The 27689-nt window shown below is 41.6% G+C and overlaps 1 protein-coding gene across 3 annotated transcripts in view; it reads right to left on the reverse strand.

The window, feature by feature from the left end:
* Nucleotides 1-4505: 4505 nt before the first annotated feature.
* Nucleotides 4506-27689, reverse strand: part of fgfr1a (fibroblast growth factor receptor 1a) — a 28831-nt gene continuing 5647 nt past the window's right edge. The window contains exons 2-18 of one of the 3 annotated variants that reach the window (XM_042420778.1): nt 26202-26382; nt 19395-19637; nt 18985-19074; nt 18107-18279; nt 15848-15971; nt 14710-14900; nt 14270-14420; nt 10472-10662; nt 9920-10065; nt 9572-9693; nt 8978-9088; nt 8259-8449; nt 7923-8045; nt 7770-7840; nt 7518-7655; nt 6031-6136; nt 4506-5938 (exon numbers count right to left, since the gene is read on the reverse strand). In XM_042420778.1, coding sequence (XP_042276712.1) covers nt 5762-5938; nt 6031-6136; nt 7518-7655; nt 7770-7840; nt 7923-8045; nt 8259-8449; nt 8978-9088; nt 9572-9693; nt 9920-10065; nt 10472-10662; nt 14270-14420; nt 14710-14900; nt 15848-15971; nt 18107-18279; nt 18985-19074; nt 19395-19637; nt 26202-26355 — 2502 coding nt within the window. In that variant the 5' untranslated portion in view covers nt 26356-26382 and the 3' untranslated portion in view covers nt 4506-5761. Of the gene's footprint in view, nt 5939-6030; nt 6137-7517; nt 7656-7769; nt 7841-7922; nt 8046-8258; nt 8450-8977; nt 9089-9571; nt 9694-9919; nt 10066-10465; nt 10663-13324; nt 13470-14269; nt 14421-14709; nt 14901-15847; nt 15972-18106; nt 18280-18984; nt 19075-19394; nt 19638-26201; nt 26383-27689 lie in introns of all 3 variants that reach the window. The other 2 variants (XM_042420777.1, XM_042420776.1) reach the window with 2 other exon arrangements.

A 27689-nucleotide genomic window follows, 5' to 3' on the forward strand; every position in this document is an offset into this window, starting at 1 on the left:
GTACTCTCTCCAAAAATCATGCCAGCTATGTATTTTACTATCAGTCAATGTGCTGAAACTTGCCACAAATGTTCTTAACATCAGTCTTGTCTGTCACTTTTTCAGACAAATATTTTACAAACAAATACTACACTGGAACTATTTAGTACCTACAGGGTATCAGTGAAATACTTAGTGGGTTCTTATCTGTAGTTACAAAAGAAAAAAGTACAGGAAATAAGGCTGTACAGTACAATTACAATACATTTTAAATGACCTAATATAATAACCAAGTTTTGGGTTTTTATTAGTAATGCTATAGCCTGTATACCCAATACTTATATTGTAATTACTTTGAAAAAGGGGTGAACAAGAGACCACTTTACTCTACAGCCCACCCTTATAAGCCCATTATAACTGTAATTGTTCATGTGTCACATTGGATTGAATGTGTGTCTTTTTGATTGTTTTTTGGTAAATATTTTTTCAGTTACAGTTACCCTGTTTTCCCTAATTGTTGTGCATTGTTATCCAGTTACTAAATTATGAAAGTCTTATGTACAAATTATGAAGTCTTTTGTAAACAAAATGTGTTACCCACTTATCTTCTTCCCCTGTAATTACATATTTGTCCCAGTAAGTATTTTAATCATACCTTATATTTACTAAAAAGTTACACTGTAATTTGCAGGTTGTAATCTAAAGTGTTAAATCCAACTTTAACATTAGACATGTAGCGCAGGGATCAGATACTTCTTCATAAACTTATCTGTTTATGGTTTTTGTGATGTGGGGAAAGGAAGGAAAGGGGCAGTGACTCACAGACAACAGTGAGACATGCAGTGAGTGACAGGCCGTGCCCCAGGCTCACCCTTTCTGTCATATCTGTCCCACAGAGCAGGCAGGGCATCGGGGACCTGTCATACAGACAGCTATCTCACAAACAGGGGCCTGGGCCCTCAGTGCAGACACACACATCAACAGCCAAACAGCACAGACGAGGCGAGGGCACCCACTGCCTTCTCTGTCATTTCTACCTCAGGAGGCCAACATTGGGTTCATTGCCAAGATTTCACCATTCTGTGACAAAATATTTACACCATTAAAGACATTACATATTTTGTTTGCTGTACACTATGTTATTAGGACTGAACTACACCCAAAACCGCAGCAGCCACATTTAAGACACAAAACAGCTAGCTGTTCATCATCTTAACTATTGGAAATTAGGGTGGGGAATCTGTCACAGTGAGCAAACAACACAAAATTGAAATTCCTCTTCTGTTTTGAAATCGACAATCTATGGTGCACCAGAGTTAAGCCCGTCTGCTGCAGTTACGCACATACACTTCATGTCTGAACCGTCTGAGGTCTCTTTTTTTTATGTGCTCGGGAATAGGGAGGAATGCCAGGACTAGAGATGTTTGTCTCCTTCACCTTGCGTATGGACGCTGGCCAGAATGATATTCATGAGTTCCAGTATTGTACTCCGCTAACCTTTCTCTCTGTCCCCTCATGTGCATTGAATGCTCCCCACCACTCAACTCCCCTCCTTCTTTCTCATAAATAATCGCTTCATTTGTGAGGAGACAGAGGTGCACAACAACAGGCTGATGTCACCACTCCTGTTTCCTGGAGGCTGAAATAAGCAGACACACACACACACACACCAGATACACACACACCCTCATCGCCAGTGCCATCATCACCACCAACGTCATCCTCCAAAGACCCTCTCTCCTAACTGCAGCTGAGAAATTATCTCTGATTGACGACGTGTCTCCTCCACAGGGTGGCAGAGAGTTGAAGGGCAGGTCATCTGTCAGCGCTGACAGGAAACACACAGGGTGGAGAGATTAATGGAGAGGCTCAGGCTTTTCTCTAGACCTGGAGATGATCATCCCAAACTGGAATAAATCAAACCATCTCTGGTAAACAAGAACACACAGCAATTCATCTAACAGGCCACCAGGGAAACATGCAGGGGTCTCATCTTGTTCTAATTACTGGCTTTAATAAAAGATGTGTTATTTGCAAATAATATGGACATTTTTTTTGATTTATGTTTTCAAGATGAGGGTGTGTTCATGCCCACAGTATGTGCTTAATAAGAGCATTTACAAGGCAACAAAATCTTGTAACTGCAGTTAGCTGAAAAATCTAAATTACCAACTTCAATAAACAAGAGGATACATCTGCCAAAGAAGAAATACAGCTAATAGTGACATGTAAACAATCTGTTTACAATGTGACCGTCTGTCTGAAAATACAAATATTGTCAAATTAATTACATGTGACAGACAGAAACAAAACAGACCAAAAAACCCCTACAGTTCCCATAATGCAGCTCATTAACATCTCTTCCTTTCCTGGTAAACACTGCAAATCTTTTGTACTTGTTTTTAACTGGGAATTCCCAGTTTTTAACTGGGAATATGAAACTGAGACTTTCTGTTAAAAATGGGGAATCTCAAAATCAAACTGAGAAAACCCCGATGATCAGAGTTGTTTTCTCAGACTTGACAAAACTTCTCCACATGCAACAGAGGACCTCACTGTCATCAGCTGTTTTCACAAGCTGAGTAGTAGTCCATAAGATGAGTTAAGTGATCTGGATGTGTAAAAAAGGTGGAGATTCACTTTGTCATTTTATGACAAGTATACAGTAAGTATCAAAACTTTGTTTCACCTTCAAGGCATTGTAAAAAGAATAAAGAATATTTGGCAAATGTAGGGTTTTTAATGCTGTTCTTATATGATGGTTGGTTACACTCATCCACCTTGTCTGTCAACCTCAAATCAGTCTGGTTTGGTTAATTTGTGGGCAAAATATAGATTACAGATTGAAAAGAATGTGTTTTTATTTTTGTTGCTATTTTAATATAATCAAAGATCTCCAACACTACATGATTGGGTTGTTAATAGTTTGTCTATTTTGCTGTAAGATAACACCCGTTTTGAAATTCCCAACCACAGTTCTGTAATTCTGTACCATTCCCACAGAAGGTGTAACATATTTTAAACAAACAAATTTAAATTTATGTTTGGTTGAACTGGAGAAGCCCGGTCCATTTCAGAACACAGCTTTTGTAGTCATAAATATTCTCAATGAATATTAAGTATAGAGCAGAAATATATCTTTTAGTTGTTACAGCTAACCTTTATCACTGATATAATTTTGTTTAACACAATATCTTGTCATAGTAACTTTATACTGAGTGCATGGATCATTTTTATTATATTCATCTCTATGTGTATCCTGCATAGAATGTAGTTAAGGACAATAGCTTGCACATAGGGACAGAGTATGACCAGAAGTGAGGAAGGGTGTTGCTGGTGCTTTAACGTACCAATTATAGCCGGGTAATATGCTTGGATGGCAGAAATTCCAGTATTCCCAAATCAATTTACATTCCCCAGTCAGTCATCAGATAGTAATTTCTCTGAGAAGACAAAAACAGGACATAGCAGCGCCTTCTTCTTTCATCTCAGTGATTAGAAACCATTTAATGAGACACTGTCACATTCCCTAATCATTACTGCTAACAATAATCATACTGACACCTCCCCCCAGAGACACTTTTAGCTTCATAAATCAACAGCTATCAACAGAGAACTGGCAATTTAACTGTTGCTATACTGGACGATATCTGATGAACTTTGATCCACCAAACTCTTCCTGTGCCATCTGTCCAAAGTGATAATACCCTCCACCTAATGGCACCTCTGCTCCTCGCTCTGCACCATTAGCAGGTTATAAAGCAAGGCTTCTCCTCTCCTTTCTGTTCTTAAATAGACCTCTTCATCATCACCTCAACCACGGCACACAGATGAGACTTTTATTGCTCCCCGTTTCCAGGAGTGGATGATATTTTTCCCAAAAACAATAAGGTCATATGTTTGTTTGAATCCAGGAAGTGTGTGTGGAAATCGTAATAAGTGACCTTGCAGCCTTGGAGGCCATGACGTGGTGTTGAGCAGACAGTATAATGGTGTTACCTTACAAATCCCAGCGTCCTCTATTTAACAGCATTCACAGATACACTGCTCTCCTCCTCTGCTGAAATACTGTAAGGCTAACTGCGTATGACCCGAGCTGTAAGAGCTGGCTTTTAAAAAAGGTCAAGAGCCAGTCGCACTGTGCGGCTGAGTTTAGCCTGTTGCATGGAGACTGCAATCCAGGTGATGCATCAGCCAATGGCAGGAAGCCAGAGCCAGACACGGGCATCAAGGTTGGTGGAGCTGATGGATGGAAGTGTAGCACCAGCACTTGCCAAGCCATTCACACGGCCATAAATTACATGTTTACTGCCGGCTGTGGCTCTCTGCGCTCGCCAACATTTCTTCTGATGTCAGCAGCGCATTATCATATCTAATCAGCCCCCAGCAACCCGTGTTAAATGGGTGGGAGATTGAAGTGGCCATCGTTCCATCTCTGTAAACATGATTTACATCACAAACATGAAAATGTGGATATTTATAGACCCGTTTATGGAGTTCAGTTCAAACTCTGAAAGCTTGGGCGGTTTGTTTTTCGATAGCATTTTATTTAATGTAATCCTTTTACGATGACATACGTGTTCTGCAACCCTTCATCAGAAATTATATGGTAGCAGATGTAACTCCTGTTAAAGCATTTACAGTAGAAGATAAGTTCATCACACGGAAGGCATGCACAGTGGAAGTGCATGACGTTGACTGAATCAAACTACTCTGGGTTTTAAAACAAGAATGGTGTACAACCAGGAACATTAAAAGTTGTGACCATCCTTGAAGTGAATGAACAATCTTGAACGAGACCAGATAAAATTATCCACACATCCTGCTGTTTTCAATCACTCGCACATACTCTCTCTGGCATACGCACATACATACATGCACACACAGACACAGTCACGCACACACACAGACGCATCAAAAATTCATAAATCTAGCACTTCTGCTGGAGAGAAACCCCAAACACTGAGTTACACTGTATTGCCGTTTGTGTCATGAAAAGCACTTAGAAGTTAAAAAATAGAAAAACCAATATATATTTTTCCATTGATGATTATGCAATAAATTTAGGGGAATCAAAGTTGTGATACAGGAAAAAAAAAAAACAAAAACAAAAAAAAACAACTGGCCATGTAATCCTCAGCAATTTAAGAAATTCTCATGTAACAACTGCCCCTACAGACTATATTCAAAAATGGATCAAACAAAAGCGTCCTTGTACAAAAGAAAATAAATCAATTATGGTAATAAAAATAAGAGTACAGTGTAAATATATATTCATATTTATAATTTTCTAACTGTATTTACAAGAAGATAATGAATAATGCAGTGGACCACGGTGCTGCATGTCCCTTGGTTGTATATTCTCTAGATTTGGTCGGGAAAGCAGAATGCTGTCCTTCACTGTTGATGAAACGACCACGGAGGGTAGAAAGCAAACAAACAAAAACCCTGACAATCGTAGTCAGTTCTTTCGATTCTCCTGACCCGTGGAATGCCCAAAGAGGAGAGAAGAGTGGGAGTCTGCTCTCTTCTGACATGGTGACAAACTGCCACTCTGGATAATACAAAGTGCCCCATAAACATCGTCACCACCGAGAACCGGGAAACGGCTGCTCTCTTCAGTCCATGTGATCCAACACGTTCTACAAGGCCTCTCAGAGCTCACTTTCTCACAGAGCACCAGTGTTTTTTAGCTTCATCTCTGGGAATGTGGGGAAGAGTCCAACCCCATGAGGCAGGGAGCGGAGGAAATGTCAATGTTTGTCTGAATGGAGATGAGGTATCAGCGTTTCTTAATGGCTGCCCCGTTGGAGTGGGGGGGGAACTTTGGCAGGCAGGGCTCCTCGGCTCCAGCGTCGTGGGAGAAAACGGAGTCCTCGCCGGAGGAACAGGTGGAGCTGCGGGTGTCGGGGTAGCTGGGGGAGTATTGGTCCAGAGGCACAGACAGCTCCAAATACTCCTGTATGCACAAAGGGAGAAAGAATGAAACAGTTGACTTACAAAAAAGACGTATCTGCTGCTTCTCTGCAAGGTGAGGAGAGGAGGACTGACCTGGTTGGATGTCATGGCCAGGCAGCGGTCTAGGTCCTCTACCAGCTGTTTGAATGTGGGTCTCTGAGAGGGTACAGCATGCCAGCAGTCCCTCATCATCATATACCTGCATGACAGAAGAGGTTAAGAATCAATCAACTTGCTTTTTGTTTCGCAGCATTAATCTCCAGCACCAGGTCTTACATTAAAGAATGTTACATTGTTCTGAGGACATCCAGCTGTAGCTGAAGAGTGACAGTAAATACAGTTGAATCTATCTATCCTGTTGTCATCCTGTTTGTCAATGTTGTATTTCTGTAATTTTGTTATCTGGTCTATTGTGTACACACAACATCTGTTGCATGTCTGTCTGTCCTGGGGGAGGGATCCCTCCTCTGTTGCTCTTCCTGAGGCTTCTTCCAGTTTTTTCCTTGTTAAAAGGGTTTTTCTTTTGGGAGAAGTTCTTCCTTATTTAAATCGAGGGTGTAAGGATAGGAGATGTTGTATTGCTGTGCAGATTGTAAAGGCAAATCTGTGATTTGTGATATTGGACTATACAAATAAAATTTGACTTGAATAATATGGTACATTCAGAGCTCCCGCAGTCTGTGAGCTTTTCATTTTATTGGTCGTCACACAAACAATGGTAGGGAACATTATTACGTTGCTAAGCACCTGAAATTTTTCTAATATACAACAGCATGGCTAATGTAAATGTTAATGCCAACTTTGTTTGGGCCAAGCGTGCCACACAGCAGTAACCAAGGTTTGCTTTGATTTAAAAGCCAGTTAGTTACTTTCAAAACAATTTTTTTTTTACAGTGCCGTTAATTTTCAGGTTTTGTTTGTGCAGGCTACATAAACCTTTATGGACTAAACCAAACTAAACGCTGGCAACTTCTGATACTCTCTGAAACAAGAAGTCAAATTGGAAAAAAGTTCTCCAGTCACTTTTGCTATTGAAGTAGGCAGCATCTGGTTTAGAGTTTAGTTGGGGACAAACTCAGAGAAAAGACTTATTCAGTTAATGTGCCAGAACATGTGCAATTAATGTGCATCAAATTAGGACACTCAGTTTGGACACATTCTCAGTGTAACTCTTTAACCATCAGTTACTGAAAAAAACTTTATTTATCCAATATGATCTGATTCTGATCTGATTCTCCAGTATGATTATTACAATTTCAATACCATTTGCATTCATGCATGAAAGAATCTGGATGCAGTTTACAACTTTCCAAATACCAGTATAAGGATGCTTCAGCTGGTTTTAGTTGACTTGGGGCAATTGTTGAATATTGGTTTGTTGCTCTTCAAGCAAAATTTTAAATTTGACTCCCTGGAAAAATAAATAAATAAATAAAAACACTCATAAATTTCAAGACATTTTGGCCTTGCTGTGCCATTAAATACCAAATAAGGAAATGCTGGATAAGAGTTCAAACAGTAACTGAACAGACAGAGAAAAATGCAGCATGTTTGACTTATGATGCATAGTGTTTCCTTACAGCTCATGAGTGCACGTGGAGGGCTTGTCCATGCGGTGGCCTTCCTTAAGCAGCTTGAACAGCTCTTCCACAGGGACGCCTGGGTACGGGGAGCCTCCCAGGGTGAAAATCTCCCAAAGCAGCACCCCGAATGACCAGCTGGAGACAGAAACAGATAGGAAGGTCTTCAGTTTTCTGCATGAATAAATGTTTTCCCTCACATTCCATCAAGACTGAATCGGGAAAAAAAAAGCTATGACACGTGATACTCACACATCACTTTGGTGTGTGTATATCCGGTCAAACAGCGCCTCAGGAGCCATCCACTTGACTGGTAAACGACCCTGTGGGAGAAGGTATGCGTGTTACAACTATTTATGTTCCCAAAGTTGTGAATAACATGAAACAAATGAGAAGAGAGCTCACATTGGTGGTCTTCTTGTAGTAATCAATGTGATGGATATCTCTTGCCAGGCCAAAGTCAGCTATTTTCATCACGTTGTCCTCTGTTACCAAAACATTGCGAGCAGCAAGATCTCTGTGGATGCACTGCACAAATGAAAACAGACATTATTAGAACTGAATTCATGCTAATGCTAATTAATGCTTTCCCCTTGTGTAAAACCACAAGAATTGTGCTTATATAAGGCAGTTTGTGGTGCCTTTCAATACCGAGGAAAGTAATACAATAGAAAGATGTTGCTTTACTGGATTCTGCAAATTTAATATGGAAGAGTGAGAATGGCTGCTTGTGCTTGATACCTTCTTGGAAGCCAGATACTCCATGCCTCGGGCCACTTGGTAGGCACAGGACACCAGGTCTTTGATTGACATGTTCTCCACAGGGACCTGATCAGGGTTGTAGCAGTACTCCATGCCCGGTGGACGCCGAGCTCGCAAGTACTCCCTCAAGTTCCCCTTGGATGCATACTCAACAATCACATACAGAGGACCTATAAACAATCGGAAAAAAATATGAGAATTATTTAATCGTCATAAAAAGATGCCATATAAAAGACAATTTTAAGTCGAGACACAAATTTTATTACATAAAACAGTCAAAGCACTAAGGAAAGGGTCATAACGTCTCCAAAGCAAACTATCTCTTTGGCAGAGGTAATAAATTCTTTGAGATCAAGGATACATGCAAATAATTTACTCTAAGGTACATTTCAGTGTCAGAACAGCTGGTAAATAAAGTGGAGTGAAAGAGGAGGTTTGTATTCCAGTGTAGAAGCAACATTCGAGGGTCATTAGAGGTCAGTTTTCCTTTAGTTTTTCATCAGGGATGATTGGAGAGAAATGGCAGGGGCTGTGGTCAATTCAAACTGTGAGCTCGGAAGCCGGTGTCAGAATCGTTTATTCATGCTGTTCTACACATCTCTCAAAGTAAGGTTCACACCAGAGCTGTTGTCTGAGGGACAATAGTATGTGTGTGTATGTGTTGGCCTGAGCGGGTCAGTCTGTCTGTCTGGTCCTACCATCCTGTGTACAGGCTCCCAGCAGATTAATGATGTTCTTGTGCTTCCCAATGATCTTCATCATCTCCATCTCTGAAATCAGGTCTGACAGGTCTTTCTCTGTGGCATCAGCTGGAGGGGAAGGGAAATAAATCATATTAGGGTAATTAGTCGATGTTCTGTTGATGAAAAGGCTCAAAAATGCCTCACAGTAATCACCTTGACTAAGCATTCACACTGTAGCTCTTACATAGTTAGGTTTGTCTTGGAGAACATTCCCCGGGGAAAGGTACTTCAAGTACGAGACAATAAATGCTACTTTCCCTCCATCCTCACTTCCCTGTACAGTTTAATGAACACTGTTTTATATGGGATGTCAAGGGTTCTCATAAATTTTTACTCTGCTCTCCCATTTGTACGGTGGCTGGGATCCAATGGCAGATGTCTCTCAGTATCTGTTCATCACAGCTTTGGTGTCAGAAGTTTTCTCATCCCTGAAGGATGGACTTGAGGCTTCTGTTAAATATATTACTATGCAGTGAAGAGTTTTCCACCCACATTGACTGTATACACACAAGACTGTCTGACAACTTTAAAATAAGACAGCTTACTTACATTTCAACATTTTGACTGCAACCTTTGTCACACGGTTTGGCTTCTCTTTGTCGAGACCCAGTGCTTCTCCCATCACCACTTGACCAAAGCAGCCTTCACCAAGGGGCTTCCCAAGAACAAGTCTGCAAGGGAGAGAAGATGCAAGAGAAAATATTTTATGGAGTCTAACACCATCTGTATATGTGTGCTTACAACTACAGTGTTCTACTGTACTTCAAGTGTGAGAGAAACTTTGCTTGTGCGTCTGTTTGAGTATTTTAAACCACTAACTTTCCGGTGCGAAAATCGCTTTTCTAATTGTAAGGTAGATGCTGCCCTGCCTGAAGCTTCTGTTCAGGACATACATACCTGTCCCGGGGAAGCTCCCAGCGGGGATCCTGGGGAAGTTCATACTCAGACACCCCTGACAGCATTGGAGAGCCACTGGAGGAAAGACGGGAGGGTCGAACCAGCATCACTCCAGAGTGGATGGAGGAGCTCGAGTCCACAGACACCTGAGGTAAAGACGCCTGACATTACTCCCCTCATAATGAAACAGACACCAGCAGCAGGAACTTATTTAGTAAAGTGATCAAAAGAAAATGGAAACTACAGAATACTGAATTTCTTAAGCATGTTTATTGTAAGAACTGTGTAAAAAAAAAACCACCCAAACCACTCAGGAGTACCATGCACATGGAGCAGAAACACTTCTTGAGTGCTCACACCTACCTGTACAAGACCTCAAGGATCTACAATGAACCTGAAAGCTCTATGAATTCATGCTTTTAGTAGGGTGATTGCATCAACATACATATAAAAGCTTTGAATTCATACAAATCTGAGCCAATGGCATGGCGTGAGAGAAAGAAGAGAAGAAATGATATAGATATTCCAAACCCCCTATCTACTTTCTGTTACCTGTCTGCGCAAGGGGATGCTTTTGGCCAACTTGTGGACGGCCAGCTGACTGTTGAAGTCACTCTTCTTGGAGGAGGTACGAATCTTGACGATAACTGCGATGGCGATCATGACAGCGATGAAAAAGAAGCCCACGCAGTAGATGACCACCTCCAGGTAGGTGTGATTGGCTGGTGGATAGTGAGGGACAGCTAGATGGAGGAGGGGGGGACGCAGGGTGACAGGAGGCGGGGGGGGGTTGGGGTCAGCTATCATGAATGAACTGACTATACATACCCAAGCACACTAACCATACTCATGCTTTCAAACACACAGCAACACCAATAAAACACATGCCCACTCAAACACACTGTTGCCATGTCTAAAAACCAGAGCCTTTGACAGACATGGGTACAAACTTGACCACAACAATAATCACTTCTTTCAAGAACAGAGTTTCAATTCCTCTGTCTTTGCCAACATGAGAAGTGACTCTAGTCTCTTGAATTACTAGGAAATAGTTGGGAAAAACCCAAACAACCCACATTCTGTATTACAATGAGTGTGCAAAGGTTCTGACTTTTATACACAGCACTGACACTTCACACACAAACTTTCAACACTGCACGTCATTTCTACTTTATCAAATGTTCTAGTTCACATTGCATGTCTATCTGTAGGTCTAAAACAGCATGCTACAAAACATGAGCACAATACAGTAGTTTAACTTTCTGACATGATCAATTAAATTGTTATGTCCAATTCTAACTTCATTTATAATTTTGTAATGCGTTTTTTTAAAAGAGTAGTGAGCTGTGTGTTGGTGCTGGTAATACAAGCGACAACCTGCTTGGTAAAAAAAAGCCAATAGATTTACGTGCTAAATTGAATTTATAAAATTGCTAACACCTGTCAAATTCAGATCTTGTTTTTTTCCTCCCGTTCAGTTAAAAACACCAACGTTTATTCATACCAATATTCGGGGTGTAATGGATTCCACTTTTATGGAAACAGTTCGGTGCATACCTTGGCTTGGGATGTGGCTTTGTGCACAGGAGTTAAGATGTTAAAAGTACCTGCTCTGAGGGTGTGTTTAAAAAAAAAAAAAAAAACAATTATGGATTTTAAATCCTGTTGAGGTCATTATTGATTAAATTAGATTGTAACAGGTGTTAGGAGTAAAGGGGGCGGGGTTTATAGTTCCTCTTTCTTCCTTTCCCTTTCCTAAACTGGACTGGTTTTCATTGAGAAGATAACAAGGTGGTGTGGTTAAGCTGCGGGTTGATAAAAAGGACACGGTGAGGTGCACGCGCAGCCACTGGAGTAACGTGATGAGGCTCAGCTGGGAAAGCGCGACAATTGAATAAGTGATACGAGTTGAGTTAAAGCCCAGAGACGTCCTTTTAGAAGCGTTTTCAAGACCTTACAACTTCACACCTTTCCTGCGCCCGGACCCTTGTGAAAAACCAGCTTTGTTCTTCGGAGACCCATCCCCCAACCACCAAAAACTGAACTGAACTGAACCGCCAGAAGGAGCTCGCGGCTCACGAGAGCAACGCCCAGCGTTGGCGAGGCCGAGTCGGAGGGACTTGAAATGCTAGTCGGCTTGGAACCTCGATAAGGTAACCCACCTCCAGATTGTCTCTCTAATATTGGAAACCAGTCCGTCTTCCTCTGTGTTCTTCCACGTTTTCTCCTTTTCTACACCCTCCAGGTTAGGACTAGTATTGGTTCTTAATACTGAATCCCCTAGACTTGACTAGTCCTTTTCTTTCTTCTTGAAACACCCACACAAAATCAAATACAATATCAGGTTGTAACTTATTTTCTAACTTGTTTTAACTTATTTCAATACAACTTTTTATTTATTTGACAAGGCAGTTTTACTTGCCCAGGAAAAGATGGAAATTGTTCCAAGGGTTAGTCAAGCTGCCCATATGCCTTTTCAGAACTTTTTAATAAATAGTCAGGTTTTGTACACAGTTGCAACAGGAAACAATGAGCAATATTACACACTGCAATCTGCTGCCTTATGTTAGCACAAGATTATCGCTTACAACTCATTTGTGCTGGAAGTACTACATGTTGGACTCTTTCCAACTATTTGATCTGCAATACATCCCAAACCAAGGGTGCCATACCGACTGAGATATATTGTTACACCCCTAACCAACACCAGCAACACAAGTGAGCTGCACTTGTGTGAAGAGGCTGACTGACAAGCAGCTTGATAATTGGACAAATGCCCATTCCAACCCTCAGGAATGAGACACATCCACTACAGCGAGCCAATTATCAAAGCCAGCCGCTGTGCTCACAGCAGGAAATGACATCAGGAATACATGTCATTTGTAGCGCTTGTCAAAGGAAATCAGCTTTACACCAAATCCAATGCAAACACCAATTAAAGAGCAGAATGGTAGAGACAGTTCAAAGTGAAATCTGATCTGCGCTGCCAAACAATCCTTCTATAAAAGGTGAAGTTCTACCTGGCTGAGACCATTAAATATACTCATGTGACCTTTGTTTTTTAAAACAATTCTGGCCTATTTTTATTTGTTGATTTACTTCATGGTTGACCAGGTAGGAGACAGTTCATGGGTTGTTTGGCATTCTTTGATTTCATTTAAGATACAGCGGAGCATGGCCCACATTCTCCCATCTAGAGAGTTTAGATGGAGCAGGAGCCATGCTGAGGACAGAGAGAGAGGGGAGGGAGTTTTAGTACTGGTAACTTGCCCTGGCTTCCTCTCACATTTTCAACAGAATTTAAGTCAAAAAAGACCTCATTCTGACAAATGTGAGGGTGGATAGCCAGGCTGGAGGAAAGAGAAAGAAAAGAAATTCAGGAGCAAGAGAAAGAACCACTGATACCTTCAAAAACAGTCAACCATGCAGAGTGATGAGAGAACCCGATAGAATTGCCCGCCAAGCAGGTATACTCCCCAGCGTCATCAAAAGACACATTTCTCAGTTGCAGGACTTCCATTTCCTTGTCCGTGGTGTTAAGGCCAGCAGTCTAGAAGATAACAAAGGAAGCAGACCCAACAAGAGGCCCAAGAGGGAAAGAGGACCATAAGTAAAGGATTGTGAAAGAGAAAAGGGATGGAGGAGCATTCTCCTCCTCGATCCAACACCATCTGCCCAAAATGTACCACTGAGAGCACCCCTGTCAGGAAGAGCCCTCCAGTCTCTGTTAGTGGAGGAGCTGGTTAGGTTGAATCTGCACTGCTGAACCCAACATTGGGCCATCCCATCACCACATCAAATACCTCAGTCTCATCTCTACATGCAAGAGATGGGCAACATGGAAAACTCCAAAGCAGAACAGGGCACACTCGCACCTCAACACATCTTACACTCTCACTTCTGTAGATCATGTGAGATTAGACAACCAACAGGAGGTCTGTGAAAGATAGGTAAGCAGAGGAAGACAGCTGGAAAAAACAGAGGCAGTCCAGACTGAGAGGGAGAGTCTGTGAGCTGTGCACGGAGGACTTTGAAGGGCAAGGGAGCGAGAGTAATAGAAGAAGATGGCAGAGAGGCCCTTATTAGGAGGGCACAGCACAGGCATGGGGGCAGGAATGAGAAAGGGTCCAACATAAACCTGAGACTAAACACTTTCAACTGTTCTGCTGGGAATTTTCCATAGCGTCATTTACAGTCAGGAGCACTGAGGCAGGAGAGAGGGAGGGAGAAACGGAGGGAGGGAGGAGAGAAACAGCTGAGGTTGTCTCGAGTTATACGGCCCTAGTTTTTCCAGGTGGTCTTAGAGAAGCGCCTCCACCGTGATGTCCCGCTCTGCTGTGTAGTGGTTACCTGTGGGCTCATATGTGGTGACAGTCAGCCAGGCCGACTGATTGGCATCTCCTATATAATTGGACACTTTACATATATACTCTCCGCTCTCCTCCTCAGTCACATTGTAGAGGGTCAGCACCTGAGCGTCCGAGCTATTGACCCCAGAATGCTGGAAATAAAGAAATGTCAGGTGGAGCACAGACAAAAAAAGTAGCAGACACAGGATCAAACTTGAGTAAAGAATTAAGCAAAAGCACTTTTCACTTCAATTACACTAGCAAGATGAAGTTCAAATTTATGAAAGGATCCATTATACAAACAGTACTGAGTATATAAGAAAAGAGCAGTAATAGCAGTACAGGAAAATATCAATATCAAAATACTCCTCATTTAGCAGTACAGAAAACATTTCAACTGCCTGGCTTGTTGCGACACGATTGATCAGATTAAGCTCCTACCTTGAGGACACGGACGTACGGTAAGCCATCAGGGCCGACACGGCTCCCGTTAACCTCGATGTGTTTCAGCCACTGGATATGAGGCTGAGGGTCGCTGAACACTTTGCACTCAAACTCCACATCGCTGCCCACCACGGCGGTGCGATTAGCTGGCAGGCCAGCCTGAAGAATTGGCCTATGGGGAGAGCGCTCTGCAACACACAACCAAAAACACACATGAATGTTGGTTTAGATGTTTGGTGGGCAGTGAAGCAAACACGCAACATTTAAGACAAACATCTGCAGTAACTAAAAAAAGTACACATGCCTGAGTTATTTTCAAACACAAGCCTAATAAAAGCTCCGCCATGTCACAGCTCTGTTATTGGAAGGGGTTGATTGCAGACAAGGTCACCAGCTTCATTTGATCTGATACTGTGAAGTTTCACAGGTCACAAACTAGAATTTTTCATATGGAGAATTAAAGCAGCTATTTCCCAACTACATGCTACTCATGTAATGATAAAGAGTTGGCCACAATAGATAATATCAAGCAAGTAAAATGTCTCATCTTGAGCTGTTACTGTGAAATAAAATGTTCTTGCAGCTCCATTTTGATGACTGATAACTCTCCAAAGTAAACTTACGAGCCAAGAATCTGGCGGCATGTCTGGGCTTTTCTGAACAAGACATCCAGAGGGACTAAGTAAGCACTTGTGACAAAACTCTCCCGTCACTGCAGCAGTATCACTGCTCATCAGGGTTTCAGCCTCTACTGAGGTCGGGCCAAGCCCAGGGGACAACAGTGATTGAGGAAGTGGAACTGTGATTTATAGGACCAATGGTGTGAGAGCGAGTCACAGGGCAGGTCCAGGCTTGACTGATGGATCCATTACTCATGCCGCAAGTAAACAGGCTTAATTTATCAAATGGTTGACAGGAGAGAAAACCCAGCTAATCCTTCATGAACAATACAATGTATATAACACATGTACTTTTTGGTCAATGATCACATTTGATCTGTTGATGCATAAACATTACAGTGAAAGTGATCCAACATGACGCAAGAGCCTCCACGAGGTAATTAAACCATGATCAAGATTGCTTGGAAAGGTTCATACCAGCAACATGAAACACTTGGAAACAAGACAACACTTACCGACAACATCTAGCTGGTAGGTGTGATTGATGCTGCCATACTGGTTTTCCACCACACAGGTGTAGTTTCCCTTGTCAGAGGGCACTACAGATTCCATGATGATGGTCCACACATTATCACGGACCTAAACATTGGGGGGAAAAAAGGGAACATTGGCTGGTATACAACATGGGTTTGATAACCAAAAACATAAATATTTATCATCAAGTCCAGATAGAACATCTGTTCATGGTGAAATATTCACTCGGCATACATTCATTATGTGACAGAGTAGGTAGCATGCACACAGATTCTTTAATGTGTTGGTGACAAATAAAATAAAATAAAAAATCAACTCCCGCTGCGAGTCAATTTAATTCCCGTCCACTGTAGAAATGGTTAAAATAAGGAACATAACAAAAATATAGCTATAAGAATTGTACTTTAAGTTCTTGATTTCAAAACTTAAAAAATGTTTCCACTAAATTTAATTAGCTAAAATAAAGCCAGTAGTGAGACAATCATGGCAACAGAGACGGAGCTAGACTGCAGTTCTGCATTTGATCATTCAACAGCAAATGAAAGAACCCATGTGAATTCTTCTCCGTCTGCTTTCTCCCAATATGAATGCCCATAGATCAAATTTTGTTCATTTTAAAGAAACAGCTAACAAGCTCAATGATGTGTGATGTGATGATAACAGGATACAGGTCCAATGTTTTAAGCACTGGATCTTTGTCCTACTAACAAAGACCACTGGAAAATTGGGTACATGTTTTATATACATCTGCCCCGACCTGTCTTATTAGCACCGACTGATGTCTGGCTCTTTTTTTTTCCAAGACATGTTATAATTTTTCTTCCATAAATCTGCCAAGACCGGCAGTGTGTGATTAACCAACAAACCTCTAAGGCAATGGCAACATCAAACATGAATATACAGAGACGGAGCCATACGGTTTCCCTCATTTAGCTAAAACGTGATGAGGGAGTCCAGCTGCCTGCTGCCAGATGTGTTGTGCTTGGCTTCATACATGTGGTCTACATTATTCCCTCCCTCCTGCACATGTCTACGTGCAGACGATATATATGAACAATAGAAGCCTGGCCATAAAAGCAAGAGTGTGGGAGGGATGAGAGACGTCCCCGGCCGCTGCTTCAGACCTTTGCACCTTGACTGAAAAAACAGCAGCCAGATGGTTAAGTGTGCTGCCTGGCTGGGCCGGGTGGGGGGTGAGAGGGGAGCAGGCAGCTGAGAGGAAACTCCTAAATGTTTCCCAGCTGGGGAGGGAGAAAGGCTGGGGAAGCACGAGACAAAGCTGGACTAGCCTACACCTTGATGGGAAGAGCAGATGCGGAGGAGGAGGAGGAGGAGGAGGGTTGTTTCTTGGTCTCTGTGAACATGCACATGCATCCCACACCTGTGAGGCAACTGCTACTGAATACAGCAATGGGAAGTCAATGTAAAAGGTACAAAAAGCACCATATTAGCAGCCTCCTATTACAAAATGAATGTATCATGTGTTGGCTGATAAGGTTGTGGAATATTACAATAACTGGGTTTTATAATCCCCTTGTGCTCAATAGGAAATAACAGATGACATTAATGCTTAGACCAAATCTTAAAAACAGAACGTTAATGAATCTCTGGTAGTCATAAACACTTTTCATATGGTGAAGGGAAGCTGGCAAATGACAAATCCGGTCGATATCATTCCCCTGCCACACCTCTGCTAAGTAAACCTGCCTACAACTCAGAGACTGGAATATAATGTCTTATCAATGCTATAAACTCGCAGTTTATCAGCAGTTAGTGTCACATTTGAATACAGCCTACCTGGAAACGGGAAGACATTTGCAAAAGGAGTGATCACAGCACACATCATATATCACAGTCACAAGCAGTACGTATCATGGTAAATTTACTGCAGCATGGATGTAATTACAGAGAAGACGATGCACTGAGACGAAAATGAGGACAGCCAATGGTATCCTTCATCTAAACGGATGGCTAGGATTGCCCACCTGGAGATATTATTACTATGGCACAACGTTCCTTTTTATGGCATAGGATTTCATCTTGCATTGTTTTGTCTCTGCCTTTCACTTGCAGAAAGTGTTCCTTACTCCAGGGAAGGGGGCGGTGATCTAATGTGGAGATGAGATCACTGACACATCCCCACTCAATGTGAAAGAGTTTGGTGTAATTCAATAAGAAATGCTAAGGAGGGCGTAGGGTCACTATGAAGAAACAAATTTCCAAAAATATTTGTTACTAACCTTGAAGCCTCCAATGCGATGGTCTCTCTTGAACTCCTTGCCATTCTTGTACCATTTCAGTGTGGGCGTTGGGTTGCCACTGGCCTGGCAGCGGAACTTGACAGTCTTACTGGCTGGGACGGCATGAAGCTTTTTCTCCATTTTCTCTGGATGAGCCCATTGTGGGGGCATTGCTATAGAAGAATAACACAGAGAAATAATTAGCTAATTAGGTCAAGTGTATTTTCTAAAACAAAATATATCAAACTAAAGCTCAAAACTCATTTTATGCACCCTAAACCTTGTGTGTCTTTTACTGTATAAGAGACATTACGTAATACATGCTCACCCAAAAAAAGATTGCTAAATTATAGTCATAGGGCTTGGCAGTCTGTGACTGGAAAGGTTCAAGTTTCTCCAAATAGAAAAGTCACTTTTTAGATGCGGTGTCTTCAAAATCGGTTCAGTTAAGTAAAGTCATGTTGTGTAAATTTCAGGGGTAGCTAAAGCTCTGAGAGTCACAACTCAAATCAAGGTCAGCATGCCTGCTGCACTTGTCAGCTCCTGGATTCTTTGTGGGCAGAGCGGCCACTATTAGCCAGATGATGAAGCCTGAGTGACTTAATTGTGCCACAGACAAATTATGTGACATCTAAGGTTAACCAATGTTAGTCACCGCATGTAAAAGCTGTCATTGAGGGAGTAAAAACCCTCTGATTCAGAGTGAAATCATTCACCCAAATGTGACCCACACACATGGTCGACTCATAACTGAATCATAAAGCTCTCAAATCACTGACCATTCATGACAGTTACTAAAAACCCTCGGACTCTGGGCGAATGAGTAATAACCATTTGTTGCAGCAGCATTAGTAACGTGAAGGGATCGGCACACTTACGCAGCAGCTTTTGACTGCCTAACAGTTTGGCTTCCTCAGATGAAGACTTTTCATCGTCATCGTCATCCTCAGACGAGGCCAGGGTATCGACTGGTGAAACAGAGAGTCATTTGTCAGGTATGCCAAACAATTGTTACACTGATCAACAAAGTATTTTGTTAGTGATACAACAATTTTAACAGATGTGAAAAAAAAAACAGATGCATTTGAATTTTTGTATCATGTAGGTTTGTTTTTATTTCTCCATGTAAGGCCACAATCTTAAAGAAATGTACTTACTGAAGACAGGTATAGTATGTTACATTAAGGTACTTAATGGCTCTTAACTGCTCAGTTAAAGGATGTGACTATTCGGTGACGAAAAAGTAAATAAAAACTAAAGATGTGCTCTGATCTATTTATGACTTTACCTGTGACGTTGAAGTAGACGCTATGGTTGCCAAAGGTTGTGCATGCGTACAGGCCAGAGTCCGCCAGCTCCACAGTCTCAATCTCCAGCTGTCCGTTGCGGATGCGTGTGTGTTCTCCATCCACTACGGCCACATGGTCTTTGGTCCAGTTGACAGCATGGAGGGAGTCCTTGGCAGAGCAACTCAGATCCAGACGATCCCCGAGATAGAGGGTGAACAGCTCTGCTTGCCTTTCCTCGGAGACTACAAAGGAAACATAGGACATAGTTTTATCTTTAACAGCTGGGTTATATGACACTGAGTAACTAGAATACAATTACAAACACAATCATATGGCTTCATGAACACATAAGAAAGTCAATATAATTGGCCCAAACTAACCGTGTCATACATAAGTCATTCATAACAGGATAACTAGCAGGATTAGTCCTACTCAAATAAACTGCACAATATCTTGGACTGAATAAATAGTAACTGACAGGTTACAGAGTGTTTAAAATGTTTAGAGAGCTCACACAAAACGGGGCTGTATCTGTAGTGTAAACACATCAAAAAGTACTTCAATCTTAAAAAAGGGTCCAAGAGACAGTAAAAAAGTCCCTCCTTGATTTCTTCCTGGCACACCGCCTGCCTAACCTCTCCCTCAAATTAAATCGCATCCCAAATGAGTCAAGGCCCTATCGTCAGGCAGGCAAGGAGCTACTTGGGAGAGGAAGGTGAAATTCAATTAGAGGAATGAAGAGAGGGGAGGCGTCACGGAGCGAGACACCTGAGCCCCCCTGTTCTAAATGACTACATAGTCAACAAGGGGGAGGGGGTAACCTAATTATGCTGACACGTTGTCCATCACAATGGTGTTGTTTGTCTAGTTACAAAGGTAAAGATCGTCACTGGCCAACTTGCTTGACATTCTTGCTCTTGGATCACACTTCCATGCCAAAAAGGCCCACGAGGTACGCTGTTCTAATTAACCGAAATAGCATCCAGATTTTGTGGACATTGGGTCTGCCACTAATGATAATTCTCAGTATGTTTAGACTATAAAAATGTCAGAAAATAATGAATAATAACAATCACAATTTCCCAGAGCCCAAGATGACGTCTTCAGATGTTTTGTTTTGCCCGACCAACAGTCCAAAACCCAAAGAAACTCACTTTGCAATGATATAAAACAAAGGCAATCCTCCCATTTGAGAAACTGGAAGCAGAGTGTTTTGAGTTTTTACTTGAAAATGTATTTATGACTAATTTTAGTTGCTGATTAACTTCCTGTCGATCGACTAAACAACTATATACACACGTTAGCTGACATGCATGATGTTTTAGCCAAGTAGCGTCACCAAAGTAATCCCCTCTGGCAGCACAATAATGTGAAATCAGTCATTTTACTCATCCCGCTTTCCCATTTTCTTCATAGTCTCTTCTGCACTGTAACAAGACAAAATGGACTAGATAATCAAATGCCATAGTGGCTGGTGAGCAATCCCTCAACATGAGAATATTCTGAACTTTTTTTCAAAGCACCCAGTGTGTTTGCAAACGCATTTCCTCCCAACAGGACGTACATCTATATGGCATAACCTCAGGACAACATCAGCAAACCTGACTAATCCCTCCTACCATCACAACAAAGGCCTCCGAACAATAAAGGGGAAGAGGGAGCGAGGGAGAGCGAGCCAGTGAGCATGTGCACAGGAGCGAGTGAGAGAGGGCCTGCAGCGGCAGGTTCTAGTGCCAGTTGCTATGGTGACCCCACTTGGGCCTAGTAAAGGTATTTCCTGGATCACATATGTCTGACAGGCCCTTAATCCCAGCAGGAAAAGGGGCCAGGGGGTAGGATCAACTTTCTCCTCAAAAACAAAACCAAAGGGGGGAAAGCAGAAGAGGCACAGTGATGGGCTACAACTATCCAACCTGTACGCAGCCTTAAACACAAGGTCTCTGCGCTGTGTGTGGGGGCCTTCCACTATGTTTCTGTCCTTGCCCTCTAAATGGAGATGCCACTGATAAAGCTGTGTCAACATCCCAGCTGTTAATCTGGCTGCAGACATCATAAAACGCCCGTAAAAGCTGTAAAATTTACTTGTTGCTTTATTGTAGGCCACAGTCAGGACCATTTGTGCTTCTGTGACAACCTACTTAAAATTAGAGTAAGACATAACACAATGTAGTCAAAGCAACCCAACCGCCATCTACAGACAGAGATAACATTTTTCTGACTACTTCCGTGTAGAAACATCATGATGAAAAACAGTTACACACTTGTATCGCTCGCATTTATCTTATTTATTATTTTTTCTCTACGCTGAGGTAAGTACCAGCTTTCCAGCATTTCCTTTGAATTTGAGGATGTTTCATCTCAGTTAATCCTCCTGATGCTATGATTGGATTAAAGCGGATTAAGGACCATATTTTCAGAAAGCAACCCATCTGGAATGGTCTCTCATGTGTTCCTCCAACTATTTGGAAACATTGATTGACATGATTTAAAATCAACCTAATTACATAAATCATGAAAGGAATTTTGGTGAAGAAGAAAGCACCGAGAGGTTTTGAACGAGGGGGGGAAAAAAGCTCACTAGTCTGTAAATTCAAGACCAACTAAAAGGAAGAGTTGGCGCCAGTCTATGGAACCTTCTCTGGCTACAAGATAGGAAGCAATATGCCGCGTGAATGACTTCTGGGATTTCCTGCTCTCTCTGGAGTGATGGCTGAATGCAGTAAAGTCAGGCTGGTTGAGGCTCTGCGGTGGCACACACAGAAAACTGCCATGGCAAGTCTCCTCTGCTGATGTGACCACTACAGAGTGAAGGGGTGGGTGACGTGCAGAGGGGATTGACAAGAGACAAAAGGCAGGACTGGCAGGAAGCAAACGAATAGGACAATGCCTATAAGCAAGCCCCGAAAAATTCACTGAGTGAGTGTCCTTCCTGAAAGCACTCCAGTGGAGGACCTTTTCACTCCTAAATGAGCTGCTGACAATCAGCATGGATTAACACTTGGGAGCTACAAGGATTACTGTGCAGTGGATAGTTAACCATCCCAGTTTCTCCAGTGTTATTCAAATGAGTTCAGCTACATTTAGTCTTACATTACAGCTTTAATGGCCAAACACAGGGAGACCAGGATCTGTTAAAAGGTGAAAATCCATGCAATTCTTGTTCTATTATTCATGTAATTACTACTATCTGGTTTGTCTTCTCAACCAGGAAGTCACAGTCCCCTACACTTTAAAAATACACTCAAACACAATTGCTGGTTTTTCTAAGCTAATTCTGTCAAAACTAATTACCAGGTTACAGTAAAGTGGACTATTTTTACAGTTTCCATTGCTGGTTAAAGATGCTTTGTACTGTAAACTTTGTGCCACTTAAGCCTCTTTCACACATAGTTCCCAGTAAATTACTGGGATAACCTTTCAGGCACCACTAAGGGAGGGGTGGGGGGTGGTGGGGGTTAGGTTAGGTTGTGTGCGTAGCGAGTGTGGTCGAGAGAGAGAGAGAGAGAGAGCATGTGTGTGTGACGGTGGCTGCCAGACTGGAGAAGAGAGTATGAAGTTAACAGTATAATGTTAGCTGTGAATGTCAGTACAGTGTGTGTACAGTTTAGGCTATTTGTCAGTGAATAAATGCTCTGACTGCAGCTACTTTTAGAGATGTTTCTGGTAGAGCGGCATGTCCACCCGCTGAGCCCCGTTTATCAGCAGGAGTGACAAGTGAATTTTAAATCCTTAATTACAAACCAGTTTGCCGTCTCTTTTCCACGGATCTGACACCCCACGTCTCAATTCTTCATATGCCTGCTCACCCAAACTCTGCTCTGCGCTCCATAAGAGTAGTAAAGGTTATGGATATGATTTAGATTGTGATATTAAAGATAAGAATATTAAATGGAACATGATGCTGTGATATTGTTGCACCAAGCAAACACAGACTTTTAAAAAGGGAGTCGTTGCTTGAATAGAGGAGACATTACTATTTTTTTTTGCATTGTGCTTCAGTATTTTAACTGTAATGTTCACACTCTTTTGTAAATGTTTATTCACGTAACTAACTGTAATGCTTTCATAAAGCCATATCCATTATTCAAAGCTCCGTCAGGTTGGAGATTGTGAATAATCAGCTTGAGCGTGGCTCAGCGTCTGACGGAGCTTTGAATAATCGATACGGCTTTATGAAAGCAATACCGTTAAAGTTACATGAATAAACATTTACAAAAAGAGTGTGAACATTTTATTTAAAATATTTAAACATTCCAAAAAAAATAGAAATGTCTCCTCTATCAAGCAGAGTCTTGTGATTGATTTGCTCGCTTCGTGTGAAAGCGTCTTTCGTCAGACGGATGGAACCCTCTACACAATCGTCGCTGCTAAGTTACTGCTTTCATTCACAACACAGCTGTACTGGCATTTTCCCAGAAATGTTACTAGTTCTTGAGATGGGAAATTGGCAGTACAGATTCAACTGAATATCGATCCCTGCTCCCATCCCCACATGACCCCATGCAGGAAATATTCCTAAACGTTTCAGGGACAGCAGTCTTTAGATTGCAATAGAAAGTTTCATTTCAAGAGTCACATTGGGGTGGACTGCATCTTCCAGAAAGTCTAAACCACTTTCCTTTATTGTTCCTCTATCTTCAAGTGGAAATATGTAATGTTATATTGTCAAAATACATAGCTGGCCTACTATATGAATTTAACTATTTGTCTAATGCTTTTTTCTCATTATCCTCTTTAAAATTACAGCTTCTTTTTCAAACGGTGTAAAAGGTTTCATTCATGAAGCGACATTTTTAAATTTTAATGAAGGAGATTTGTGCATCAATGTTGAACATTTCAAGAGAGAAACATAATGCATGCAAGACGTATTTTTCCAACCCCAAATTTTAATGCTGCCCACCACCAACACAGGGTTTATATTAAAAGATGAACCCTGTGGTGCTGTGCAGCATAACAATGTTGATTTACTATATTAATTATCTCCATCACAATATAATTCCACTGACACATAACAGAACCTGGTTGTTTATCCTTGAGCACGGATATTTTCTGACAGGCAAGTAAAATTATTATCCTCAGTATCCCTATGTCTTGTTTCTGTGCTGTGTTTCTCTGGGCCCCCATCACTGTCTTAAAAGAGTCTTTCTCATGACTGTGGCAGCTCCAGATCTGAGGAGCCCTCCACCAGAGGGTCAGAGGTTCTTCTACTGTGACTGACAGTAGAGAGTCAAGTCACAGAAATCCACAGGGAACACCATATAAATAACTTCTGACATTTCACTGTCACAAGGGGGGAATAAAACCCAACTTTGAAATCATTTTCAAGATAAAATCACAGCGTCTGAACGTTCACACTGAGGACATTTCTAAAGGGGCTACAGTCATTCGAATGCTTGTTCACGTGGCCGCTGAAGAAATTCAATGAAGTGAATTTGTTTGGGGAATATTCTTTTCGTATGTGAACAACACACAACAAAAAGCCCCAAGACAAACAAAGAAGCACGCATAAAACATGACCACTTCCATATAACTATTTTGTTTCCCCACCCAAGACAAAAGGAATGCAACCAAATGCTTCTGCTGTGATTGTTTGTCGACAGCTGAAGCCATCCGTCACCCAGCAGGGAAGCGGGGGGAAAGTGAAGCATTCCCAAGCAAAAGTTGGTGGGGGGAGCAGGAGGAAAAGCACAGAGGCGCATAGATAGTACCTGGCCATTTGGTGATTAAGAACTGGGTGGGGTGTAAATGCATCAGACTCCCCCACCCCTGAGGAAATTTATGGCTCACCTTAGAAGACAAACATTCTCCTCAGAAACCCTATCCTTGAGGATAAGGGAGGGCTCAAAGCAGCATCTTCTTTCCCTTTTTTTTCAAGAAACTGGCTAGTTTATAGTTTCCCTGGCAGTTAACTCCTCTCTCAGTGACAACAAATACCTTTTCATTACAAAGGAGGAGAGAAGCAGGGACTTCTAGGTAGTGGGGCTGCCCCTGGGCTACAGATGGGAGTCATTTACTCCTCCCTGTCCCACTGCTGGCTTAAACACAGCCGCACCAAGTTTATTTTAGGGCTTACTGCCCAAGAGAGACCCTCTTGCTTAATTACTCTAATTATAATGCTGAGCTTTATCATATTCTTTTGCTGCTCTCCACTTCCGACTGCGGAGTGTAAACATCCAAACCCATCTACCCACAAGTCCAGGCAGCTATTACACTGTTGGACTGTATCCAAGAGACACATTTTTAAGGATTCAGTTTCAGTGCTTCTTTCCCCTTTCCAGAACTGAACTTGTGTAACAGCCAGATCAGGCCGAATTCTTTATAGAAAGTCCTTAAGTTGTACAGTCCAGTTTAAGAACTAAATAAACTCATTAAACCAAAAGTTTTGTCTGTTAGATTTGTTGGGAACCCATTTCTGATAAGCTCATACATATACATTGAGCTGGCTGGCAAGGAAAGACAGAAAATATGTTACTAATAGTCAGAAACAGAGTTCAGCTACATCTGACATAGTGAAGTACACTCAAACAACATCAGACTCGGGCAAATGGGGGTGGTGGGGGAAAGACTGACGCTACAAAGGACAGACTTCACCGAGCCTGGAGTGTGTTAGGATTACATTCCTGTACAAAGAACAAAGCTTTGATTATCAGTGGGCTGCTTCTCAAGGCAGGAGTCAAGATAAGTCAAACTTAATAAGTTTATAAGTTCAATAAGTTGCATGTTACTTAATAATACAGCAACCAGAGCAAGGAAAAAGAAGTGTATAAATGAAGTCTGATGAGCTTTAAGTAATCAAAGCGTCTTACCTTCATCAGTGTTGGCAGGCCGGCACTGAGTCCTTAAAACTTGGGCGAATAAAGCCAGAAACAGAAGTATACTTGGCCTCATCAGCATCCTGCTGAGGGAGCTACAACTGTTGGCTTTTCTGCGACTGGAACTCCATTCAGACCTTTGGGGCATCAGCGGCGGGTCATTCACAGTGCTAAACTGTGAAAAACAAAAGAAAAGAAATGTATAACCACGTGAGCAAGACTCATGAACTATTTTATCAGGAGGAAAAAAAAAATCATTACGTCAAAGTCAATTCAGGGTACAAGTTTGTAAAAGAAAAAGAAATGTTTGTTTGGACTATGCCAGAAATAAATCCTGCAATTTTATATGCAAGAATTACACAAGACCAAGAACAATGTTGAAATGGCTGCTCTGTGGCTCCTCCAAACTAAAACAAACCAGTAGAATGAAGGCTACACTTGGCAATCTATAATTTTGTTGACAAATCAAAAAACAAACCAAAAAAAAAAGGGTTAGTCAACGAGGTTCAAGGTAGATACTTCAGCATTTAGGCCATCTTGTACAAAAACACTGATAACAAATACCAGACTTCCTCTGCTCAAGCAAACAAACAGTGGATACATCTTGCACAGTTTGAAGGAATAAAATGTTTTGTTTTCAAAGCTTTAGAGCAACCGCTGAGGTTTGATCTCATGAAGACTGCAGTTTTTCCCCACTGGCCCACTTGGCCAGTAGATCAGAGTTTTACTGGTCCCTTGTTTATTTCCTCATGAAAATAACTTTTTTTCCCATCATTTATTTATTATATACATAATATGTACAACAGTGAAGTTCCCTTTAGATTTGGTTGTTTTGCTTCAGTTATAGATATGTAATGATATATAACACAAATATAAAGTTAGTCACATATTGGATCAGTAAATTAATGGTGTATAAATGTAGGTTTCTCCATATTTTGTGTAGAGCCAGAGAGTATGGTATGCATAGGGAGAAGAGAAGAGAATTTATGATAATAACATTTCAGTGAGTTGAGAGCATGTTTTGGATAATTTGACAGTCCCTTTAAAAAACAAACCCCCTCCATCGGCCTTTGCGGGGAATCACCAGAAAACTGTACAAAACATGCTCCAGTTGCTGTTTTCCACCCAGGAGTATTGTTGCTTCCTCTTTATTTTCATAGTCTCAAATGTTTTTTTCTCAGACATTTTTTTCAAGTAGCGTTAAGTATGAACAATGAGTATGATGGATGAATGACACTAGGGCAGGAAAGAACCAGTTTAAAGGTTTACCCATGACTCTGACTGGCCAATCATTTTGCCCTGCATAAACTTTAACTGGCCCCGGGCCATCAGTTACAGGGCTCAACATTAAGGTTTGTAGGGCAAATGGAAGAGAAATTGACTTGCCCCACCGGACAAGTCATAAAATAAAAAAATAACAAAAAAATCCAGTGTGTCTTCACGTTATGTGCCACTCATTACTCAGATATTTAGTTAAATGAC

Source organism: Thunnus maccoyii, chromosome 9 (genome assembly GCF_910596095.1).
Source record: "Thunnus maccoyii chromosome 9, fThuMac1.1, whole genome shotgun sequence".
Classification (NCBI taxonomy): Eukaryota; Metazoa; Chordata; class Actinopteri; order Scombriformes; family Scombridae; genus Thunnus; species Thunnus maccoyii.